The 10,950-nt window shown below is 40.7% G+C and overlaps 1 protein-coding gene across 1 annotated transcript in view; it reads right to left on the reverse strand.

Annotated features, from left to right (window-relative positions):
• Positions 1–10,631, reverse strand: part of LOC102805454 (putative Bax inhibitor 1) — a 47,670-nt gene extending 37,039 nt beyond the window's left edge. The window contains exons 1-2 of the mRNA XM_085496182.1: positions 10,570–10,631; positions 10,341–10,461 (exon numbers count right to left, since the gene is read on the reverse strand). Coding sequence (XP_085352308.1) covers positions 10,341–10,402 — 62 coding nt within the window. The 5' untranslated portion in view covers positions 10,403–10,461; positions 10,570–10,631. The remainder of the gene's footprint in view (positions 1–10,340; positions 10,462–10,569) is intronic.
• Between the last annotated feature and the right edge of the window lie 319 nt (positions 10,632–10,950).

Here is a 10,950-nt window from a genome sequence, read left to right on the forward strand (position 1 = left end):
TAAATTTAGGTAAACCTATAATACAGATACACATGTATGTGAATATACTTCACTATATGCCTTCGCTATTGAGATACCTTCTTTATTCACTGAGCATGCAATTAAAAGGAAAAAGTAATCAAAGCTTAGAAAGAACTCTCGTGTGCTGAGATTATTGGAGACACATTAAAAATTAATTCAAAATTACTTGAACTTGAGATGTTGATGGAAACGCAGAAAATTTATTATGCAAATAAGGTAACGAACAGATTTAAGTGTCAAACTAATAAGGTCTGCACAATGTACCAAGTTTCATTGAAAGGTGATTAGAACAACAACAAAAATTATTATTATGCAAATTAGAAAATTAATACGAACAGATTTTAACCCAAAATTAATCAGGCTGTCTATTGTCCTAGACCATTTATGTACCAAGTTTTATTCAAATGTGATGATCAATACTTGAGATATACAGTATTAATTAATTATGTTAATTAGGTGATTAAGAAGCATAAATATTTACCAAAAACTAATATGGTGTATAGTCCTAGGTTCATTGAAATGTGACAGGTACTCTTGAAAAGTTTTGTTAAAATCCAATGAGTGGTTTTTAGACATCAGTGCAACAGCCATAGAACAGCAAAAAATTAACTAATTATGCAAATTAGGTAATTAATAGGCACAATTATTTATCCCAAAATTAATCAGGTCTCTGCGTAGTCCTAGAATATCTATGTCGCAAGTCTCATTGAAATGTGATGATTAGTACTTGAGATATCAGGTGAAAAGCTGAAAATTAACTAATTATGCTAATAAGGTGATTAATATGCACAAATATTTACCCAAAACTAATTAGGTCTCTGCACAGTCCTCAAGTAACTATGTACCAAGTTTCATTGAAACGTGATCATTATTACTTGAAATATCAACCCCTGAAAATTAATTAATTATGCAAATTAGGTAATTAATATGTACTGATATTACCCTAAAAACTATCAGGTCTGTGCAGTGTCATATGACATCTATGTACCAAGTTTTATTGAAATGTTATGATTAGTACTTGAGATATCAGTGGAAAAGCCGAAAATTGATTAATCATTATGTAAATTAGGTAATTAATAATATTAACAGATTTTTACCCCAAACTAATCAAATCTGCGCATTAGTTCAGAGCATCCATGTGCCAAGTTTCATTGAAATCCAATGAGTGGTTCTTCAAAAATCAGTGGAACAGTCATAAAACAGCTTAAAATCAGATAATTATCATGCAAATTAGGTAATTAATATTCATAGATTTTTACCCAAAACTAATCAAACCTGCATATTGGTTCAGAACATCCATGTGCCAAGTTTCATCAAAATCCAATGAGTGGCTCTTCAAATATCAGTGGAACAGTCTTGGAACAGCTAAAAATCAGCTAATTATCATGCAAATTAGATAATTAATATTCATAGATTTTTACCAAAACCTAATCAGCTCTGCGCATTATCCCAGAGCATCTACGTACCAAGTTTCACCAAAATTTGATTAGTGGTTCTTGAGATAACGGTGGAACAAAAAAAGTGACATACATACATACAGACATACAGACAGGGTAACTGCAAAGACTCCCTTTTGTGCTTTGCACACGGGAGTCAAAAATTGAAATGTGTGTGGTGTGTTGTGTTGTGTTCCCATCTAGTGTATTTCAATTTCTTGTCACGTTTACAGTGAGTAGATGTGTTTTTTTGTTTTGACTCATGTGGCGCGCACCTTTCACAATATTGATACTTTTAATGACATAAATATATTACGCTGGTTGTCGGACGTCGTTTATCACTAATTGCTTACTTGCGGTAAACGGGACACTCAACCCGGAATAGTAGTAAGATATGCTGGCTCAATTGTTAAAAATGAATGGGTGCGACGTCTATTAGGGATGCGGCATCTAATACAGATTTTTACGGTAATTTTGTCATGCACTGGTCCCCTTACTATTGTCATGCACTGGTCCCCTTACTATTGTCATGCACTGGTCCCCTTACTATTGTCATGCACTGGTCCCCTTACTATTGTCATGCACTGGTCCCCTTACTATTGTCATGCACTGGTCCCCTTACTATTGTCATGCACTGGTCCCCTTACTATTGTCATGCACTGGTCCCCTTACTATTGTCATGCACTGGTCCCCTTACTATTGTCATGCACTGGTCCCCTTACTATTGTCATGCACTGGTCCCCTTACTATTGTCATGCACTGGTCCCCTTACTATTGTCATGCACTGGTCCCCTTACTATTGTCATGCACTGGTCCCCTTACTATTGTCATGCACTGGTCCCCTTACTATTGTCATGCACTGGTCCCCTTACTATTGTCATGCACTGGTCCCCTTACTATTGTCATGCACTGGTCCCCTTACTATTGTCAAGCACTGGTCCCCTTACTATTGTCAAGCACTGGTCCCCTTACTATATTCATGCACTGGTCCCCTTACTATTGTCATGCACTGGTCCCCTTACTATTGTCATGCACTGGTCCCCTTACTATTGTCATGCACTGGTCCCCTTACTATTGTCATGCACTGGTCCCCTTACTATTGTCATGCACTGGTCCCCTTACTATTGTCATGCACTGGTCCCCTTACTATTGTCATGCACTGGTCCCCTTACTATTGTCAAGCACTGGTCCCCTTACTATTGTCATGCACTGGTCCCCTTACTATTGTCAAGCACTGGTCACCTTACTATTGTCATGCACTGGTCCCCTTACTATTGTCAAGCACTGGTCCCCTTACTATTGTCATGCACTGGTCCCCCTTACTATTGTCACTTTTGCATGATTTAAGCCTGAGCTTGAATATACAAATGTTTTTTTTACTACGTACAAGAACCACAGAATAAGCACATGACCAGTGCTGACTTGTCTATTTAAAGGGGTACATGTAAGTACATGTTGTTTACCTTTCAGAGGTATGAGGTCTGAAAGTCAACTATACAAGTATACCAGAGTTGTATATATAAACATTATTCTAATATGAGCAACAATCCGTTAATGACTGCCAAACAATATTTGAATAGCATATAACATGTGATTTGTGACGATGGTGGCATGTTTGATGACATTTTCACATTCAGTTTTTAAAATATGTTAACTATTGAGTTGCTACTGTCATAAATTTTCATGATGACTAGTTCTCATTAGGATATTCTCAACTCAACAAACATATTCTGTTCATCTATATAAATATTTATAAATTTCAATATAGAAACTGAAACAAGAGATTACTCTTCATCAATTAAGTACCAATGAATTCAACTGCTATTTAAATTGATAAATATTTATAAAGATGAATGCAGCAGGTTTGAGTGTCAAAATATTAAATATTGAATATTAAAAAATAAAAAAATGAAAAAGCTATCAAGTTTTCACTATAACTGCCTCAGGCGCATCTGCAAAGTTTTCTGGCCCTGCCGAATATCCACCTCAGACCTACTCAACAGAACTGGAGCCAAATAAGGCTTAGAAGACTCAGATGGCCTGGGCATGTTCTCGGAATGTGCGATTCATACAACACCAAGATAGCTCTCCGCTGGAAACCACAAGGAAAACGACCAAGGGGCAGGCCAAAGGTCACCTGGCGGAGAACCACTGAGCAAGAACTCAGGGAAATGGGTTTAACATAAGGAGAAGCAGAAACCAAGGCTAAAAACCATGTTGAGTGGAGGGATCTTGTGTTAACCTTATGTTGTGTAATTTTGTATTTCAAAATGGTTAATTATTCCCGTGAATTTTATTATTTGCACTGCGCGCATGCGCAATTGTCTTGTTGTATTTATGCAAATTGATTGTTTCACGCATGCGCAATTTTGTATTGTTAGTTAGTAGCGTCCTTTGTTGCTTTCAAGTCAACCGTGAACTTTTCGATTTCGTTTTCAATTACGAACTTTTGTTACGCTTCGCAATTACACAATGTCGTCTGGTAAAAGGAAACACAAATGCGCTGGATGCTGACAACCCGTTAAAGACCACTTTTGGGGTAAACCAGGGAAACACTGCGATGGTAGACCAGTTTCTGATGATGACGCCGATCAGTTTCCTTTGTCTGTTTCACCACGACAACACAACAATATTTCTTCGGACTCAAAGTCACACATCGCTGACGATTTCGTTTCCTTGACATCAGATCTCCAGGCATTACATCAAAAGAAGAAATTGCTCGAAGCCAGACTAGAGAAAACTCGTCTAGAAGCTGAAGTGGCGAAACTCGAACGCGAATTCGATCACTCGGCGTCTGTTGAGTCCACTGCCACCGGTATACACCATCACCCACGGCAACACAGTCACAGTGTGTCCGGTAATTTCAGTCTCGGCGATTTGCGGAAAATGACCCACCTTAGGGAGGAAGTCGAAGAGGAACTCGCCCCTCTCGCATCGATGGTCGGCGTAGACAGGACAGTTGGTGATGAACAACACAATGCTGGTGAGTGGCGTTTTGATCATTTTGGCAGAACAATACCCCACGCCACGGCCATGAAGACAAAGGATCGCCAATTTACTAATTCACCGGAGCATTACATTGCAAGTTTCTACACTTCAAACGAATTAAAATATGATGACTTGACACTGGAACAATTCTTGCAAGGATACACGTTGTTGTTACAGAACCCGAGTTTGTCTGTAACAGAGCGCAATGGGAGACTTCAGCTCTTGCATGACATTTTCGTTAAATTGCCGCAATACAAATGGCAAGTTGTACGTAGCTACCATGCAGCTGTGATAGGCTTGGTTGAGTCACACAGGCGTTCGTGGTTAGATTCTTTCGCCGATGTCAAAGAGGTTTTCTTTGATTTTTCACCGGATAAGTTGAAGTCACAGCCTGTTGCTAGGAACAAAGGATCTGCTGCTACAAGTTCGAGTAACAATAACATTTCCGTTTGCACTGCATTCAATGAAACTGAGTCATGCTCGTTTGACCCCTGCAAATATCGTCACATCTGTAACTACTGCTACACATACAGGAATCGCTTTAATGCACACAGCGAGTTACATTGCAAACAGAAGCCTGGGACAGATTCAAAAATTAAAAAAGGAAAGGACATGTCAACTTCGGCGTGACTGGATAAAACTACATTCAAGTCTGGTGACACTGGTAAAATTGACATTAGTGATGCCTGCTCCTCATCACCTACTGCGGTCAGCAATTACAAATGCATCAATACCGTTAAGTCACATTTGATGTCTCCACCCACTGCAGTCAGCAACTACAAATGCATCAATACTGGAAATGTCTCAAGTAGCAGTCACATGGGTGCAAATACTACTGACGTTTTTATTCAACATAATGATTCACCACTTACACCGGTCAGCAATTACAAATGCATCAACACCGTTAATGTCTCGGGTAGCAATCACAGCGGTACCTCTAACATTATTAATTCTCATTCTGCTTCTCCACCCACCGCGGTCAGCAATTACAAATGCATTGACACTGGTAATATCTCGGGTAGCAGTCACATGGGTGCAAATACAACTGACATTTATTCTATTCCATATACTGATTCTTCGCCCACAGCAGTCAGCGATTACGAATACATCAACACCAGTAATGTGCCAGATAACATTCACATTGGTGCAAATACTACGAACATTATTAATTCTCAGCCTGATTCTGCACCTACTGCGGTCAGCGATTACAGAGGCATTGATACCATTAATGTCTCAGGTGGCAGTCACATGGGTGGTATTTCTACTGACAATATTATGCCACATTTCGATGCTGTTACGGTCAACAATAACATTTACGGTGACACCACGCATGTCACAGGCAGCAATCAGTTCAGTACAGGTACAAGCATTAATGACTACAAGGGCACAGATATTACTTGCATTAACGGCACCACATCCATGGCTGACTGCCATCCACCTGCTTACTTCGTGGATTTACATAACCACATCAAGGCAACAGGTACATACAATTATCTGGGTGCTCGCATTCCTGTCCCTTCGTCTCTCAACATGCACAACTGGCGTATCTTGCTTCAAGATTACACTGATGATATTTGTGATTTCCTTGAATTCGGCTGGCCGATCAGTTATTCGCGTGATTATTTACCAACATCACACGCGGCAAACCACAACTCTGCTATTTCTTTCCCAGACCATGTGGAACGCTACTTGGCTACAGAACGCTCCTTCGGCGCAGCAATTGGTCCGTTTGATGCACCTCCATTCTCAACACCCCTCACTACATCACCTTTAATGACTGCAGACAAGAAGGATGCCAACACTCGTCGCATTGTTATGGATCTCAGTTTTCCTGAGGGCTACTCAGTGAATGACGGCATTCCCAGCCATGAGTATTTGGGGCAGGAGTTTAAGTTGCATTACCCCACCGTCGATTCAATGACTGATCAAATCCGTTTACTGGGTCCTGGTTGCTTGCTCTTCAAGCGAGATCTTAGTCGGGCCTACCGTCAACTCCGCGTGGACCCATCTGATTACAGTTTACTTGGCTACACCTGGGACAGCAAATATTACTTCGATATTGCCCCACCATTCAGACTTCGCACAGCTGCTCTGATGTGTCAGCGTGCTACTAATGCAGTCCGCCATATTGTCCAGTCTCGCGGGTTTGACATTATTAATTACATTGATGATTTTGGAGGGGCTGCACACCCTTGCAATGCTCGCGCTGCATTTGAGACACTTGGGGCAGTTTTACAGGAGCTAGGTCTGAACGAGTCAGTTGCCAAGGCAGTTTCCCCATCTACTTGTATGGTGTTCCTAGGTTCTTGTTTTGACACAGTTGATATGACCATTTCTGTGCCAGAGGATAAGCTGGTGAAGGTCGATCAGGAGTTATCTCTATGGAATAATCGCACAACTTGCTCACGTTCCGACCTTCAGAGCCTGATTGGTTTGCTTTCGTATGTTTCAAATTGCGTTCGTCCAGGCAGACTTTTCATCTCGCGGATGTTAGAGACTTTACGTTCTATTCCGGACAAACATTCGCGAATTGCTGTCAATTATGAATTTCGCCGTGATTTGCTTTGGTGGCAGACATTTCTGTCCAAGTATAATGGCATATCGATGATCCTCAACCAACCCTGGTCTGCACCAGATACTGTTTTATGCACAGATGCTTGTCTCACAGGCTGCGGCGGCATTACAGTTAACCAGTTTTATCGCACACCATTTCCCATGCATATCATCGATATGGATCTATCCATCAACTGTCTGGAACTTCTTGCAGTGGTCATCGCTCTGAAGCTCTGGGCTACACGCTGGACTGGACTCCGCATCCAGATTGCCTCAGACAATACAACTACAGTCGCGCTTATCAACAATCACCGCTGCCATTCTTCCTTTGCCAGGAGCTGTCTTCGGGAAATCGCATTCATCCAAGCACGTTATGAATTTGACCTCTGAGCAATCCATGTTGCTGGTGCCACGAATCTGGCTGATGCTCCAAGTCGGTCACACCTCTCGCCGGAATTCCAGGCACGGGTTGCGAAGTTGCAGTCCACATTTGGGTTGTCTGAGGCGGCAGTGTCAATTGATGACTTTAAATTCACCGCACCATGGTAATAACTATTTGTTTTCTATTCCTGTGCAGGTCCAGTTGATTCTCTTGTGTCTTTGGACGTTCAAGCCAAGCGATCCTTGCAGTCTGCATTTTCAACTGGTTATCTTCGTAACATTATGTCACAGTGGCGAGCATTTCTCCTGTTTTGTCGATTCTTCGTGGTGATACCTCTCCCAGCAGCTCCTCAGACACTTATTCGGTATACGCAGTTTCTCTCTCGCTCATTCGCATCGACCGCTTCTATTCGCAATTATCTCAACGGTGTTCGTCTATTGCATCTGTTTATGGGCTTGGAACCCCCATCACTCAGCAACTTTGAATTGAAGCTAGTGCTGCACGGGATTCAACGTTTGTCCCCACATCTGGTTCGGCGGAAGCTGCCAATCACCCCAGAAATCTTACTACGTATTCACAGTCTGCTTGATCTTCGTCGCCCGCTTCACGTTACGCTTTGGGCAGCATTCCTGCTGTGCTTTTTCACTTTCTTTAGGAAGTCTAATGTGGTTCCACGCTCTGCATCAGACTTTAATGCCAGCATGCATTTCACTCGTGGGAAATTTCGTCTCAATGACATTGGTCTTGTGGTCAGGGTTACCTGGTCCAAAACTATCCAGTTTGGCGATAAGGTGTTGCACGTGCCTGTGCTGGCAATCTCTGGCTCTCCGCTGTGCCCAGTGGCAGCATATAAACGCATGGTCTTGATGATGCCTGCTCCACGCGATGCACCTGCCTTCCTCATTCCGACTACGACTGGCACTCTTCATCCACTAACGCATCAAGCTTTCGCTAATCATCTTCTTTGTTACTGAAGGCGATTGGCCTTGATCAAGCCTCATATTCCGGACACAGTTTTCGCCGTGGCGGTGCGTCATTTGCCTTCCAATCAGGGGCTGAGCCGGATGCAGTCAAAGCTCAAATAGATTGGTCTTCTCAAGCGTACTTATTGTATATGGAATCGTCGTTCGGCCATCGTCTCCGTACTGCTGCCTGCATACGCACTGCAATTGAGGAAGGGAATCTCTCACTGACTCTTTGATTTTCAGTTTTGGCGTTTTTTTATTATTTTGGCCTTTTTGTCTTGTTGGCTGGCGAACATGATCAGCAAAACTCATTGTTTCGTTAGTGAATAAAACGAAATTAATTATCCGCCAAAACTCTTGTTGTGTTTTGTTTGAACTGAGAGAATAATTGTGTAATTTTGTATTTCAAAATGGTTAATTATTCCTGTGAATTTTATTATTTGCACTGCGCGCGTGCGCAATTGTCTTGTTGTATTTATGCAAATTGATTGTTTCACGCATGCGCAATTTTGTATTGTTAGTTAGTAGCGTCCTTTGTTGCTTTCAAGTCAATCGTGAACTTTTCGATGAGCAACTTTTCCGGTGGGAGCAACAAGAATTATGAGATTAAAAAATAGAGCCTAAGTAACAAAATCAATTACATGCAATCGTAAGATATTGTTTGATATTGTCTATGCTCTTGCTCATATTGGGGTGTAAATTATTTGAATGTAGGGCAACTGCAATCTCCCAGACAGACTATTTCTATGACTATCTCTCTGCCACCACACAATTTTATGCTCGCCGTTGGTTGGTCGATGCATCACAGTGGCACTACTTTCAAAGACGCCCAACAAAACATCGCCAGGCATGTGTTCGATTTTCAAACCTGACAAAAGCGTAGGTATTGTTTGTAGATTCTGGCTGTTTTTAAATTCAGAAGCTCATTTTTTACTTTCCGTAGCACGAACAGTGTGGCAGTAGAACGATTTAGTCGGTCAGGACGGTCAGTTTGATGAGCCGAGTAACACCTTAGTAATCTTTATTCTATGATGAAATTATTTTCTTTTGTAAATTATAACTATTTTACCCTTGACAGTGTGTAGTGGTAGAGATACTCTCAGTGATCTAACCGCAAGGAACTCTGGGAAGAAGAATGGGGCAACTGGTTTAATGTACTTAAAATTACATATACACTGATTTACAATCTGAAATACACCCGGTCGTCATTTACCACAGTCGTGTAGCAACATATAACTACCAAGAAAAACAATTTATTTGCTATCGAATCACAGGAAGCCCAGGAACTATAATCAAGGCTAACTTGAGTTGTGACTCGTTGTGGTTTGTAACCAGTATTGTGCTGTGCTTTTTGTGTAACAGTTAATTGTTTGTTAATCGAGTCAATTTGTGTGGTTTTCTTGATTTATTCTAGCGATATGGTAAAGCCTAAGGCGAAATTTGAAAGAGCAACTAATATTCTTCAAGCTGGTATTTTTTTGACATTCCTTTCATCTGTTTTATTGAGTTAAAAAAATATGGGCTCGCTCGCTCGAGCCTTTATCCCTTGTCTATTTTTGTTACACTAGATACCAGCTAATACACCCGCATAGAGACAATTAGGGCATAGAGTAGGCGTAGTTCTGGGCTCCTGTGATTGACTAAAAATACACCAAAATGGCATAACGATTATACAAGTACGGTTTTCGGGGCTTCTTTTGGCCGCTATTTACCACGGTTGAATAGAAAAACAAATACGACAACGAAATGAAACAATTTATTTGCCATTAAATATTTGAGAAAAGACCAAAATAACACAGAGATTATGTTAAGTTGTACGAAAACGGTGTCTGAACTCTTTTGATCGTCATTTACAGTACCGCGGGTTATCAACTGTGGTTACAAGCACCTTCATACAATATGTACTTAATATATGTGTTTTTATGGTTTCTATGTGAGCTCACAATGTATTCGCAAGATAATTTTTTGAGAAACCAACAAATATAATATACTCACAGGCTGGAAAAGTCGGTCAGGGCGGACAATTTTATCTTTCGATTTCCAAACAAGGACTCCATTTTCCAACTGCAGTTGTCGGTACCGGTAAATTAATTGTAATTAAGAACGTCTTTTTTGTCTGTAACAAACAAAAGTATACTAGATATGCAGCTTCTTCAATCTTGCCGAATTTGTTAATGGTTGTGATGACGCATGTTATGTTGCTATTAAGGACACGTATTTTTACCTTACTTCCGGATGTTTCCAGAAAACGTCGTTGTTACATAGATTCAAAATGGCGGCACGGTTACCTCCTCTGAGAAAATGGGTTCAATTACACTATGATTGTCGTAACTAACGATTTCATACTCTCAAACAGAGCAAGCAATCAACGCATTTCTTCCCACATTACTTCATCTAATAATTTTTTCTGTTATATATTTTATTATTTTGCATATTTATATGTACTCACCTCGGCCGAAGGGGGGGGGGGATGGCTGTTCCATGCGACATCTATGACGTATTTTGTTCAAAGGTCATATTTGATGGCTATATTCGAGACACACACACAGAAGCACAGTCGGACGATGACAGAAGTAAAAATATTGTAATTTTCTCAATTTTTACA

This window comes from Saccoglossus kowalevskii, chromosome 22 (genome assembly GCF_978046115.1).
Source record: "Saccoglossus kowalevskii chromosome 22, keSacKowa6.1, whole genome shotgun sequence".
In the NCBI taxonomy this organism is placed as follows: domain Eukaryota; kingdom Metazoa; phylum Hemichordata; class Enteropneusta; family Harrimaniidae; genus Saccoglossus; species Saccoglossus kowalevskii.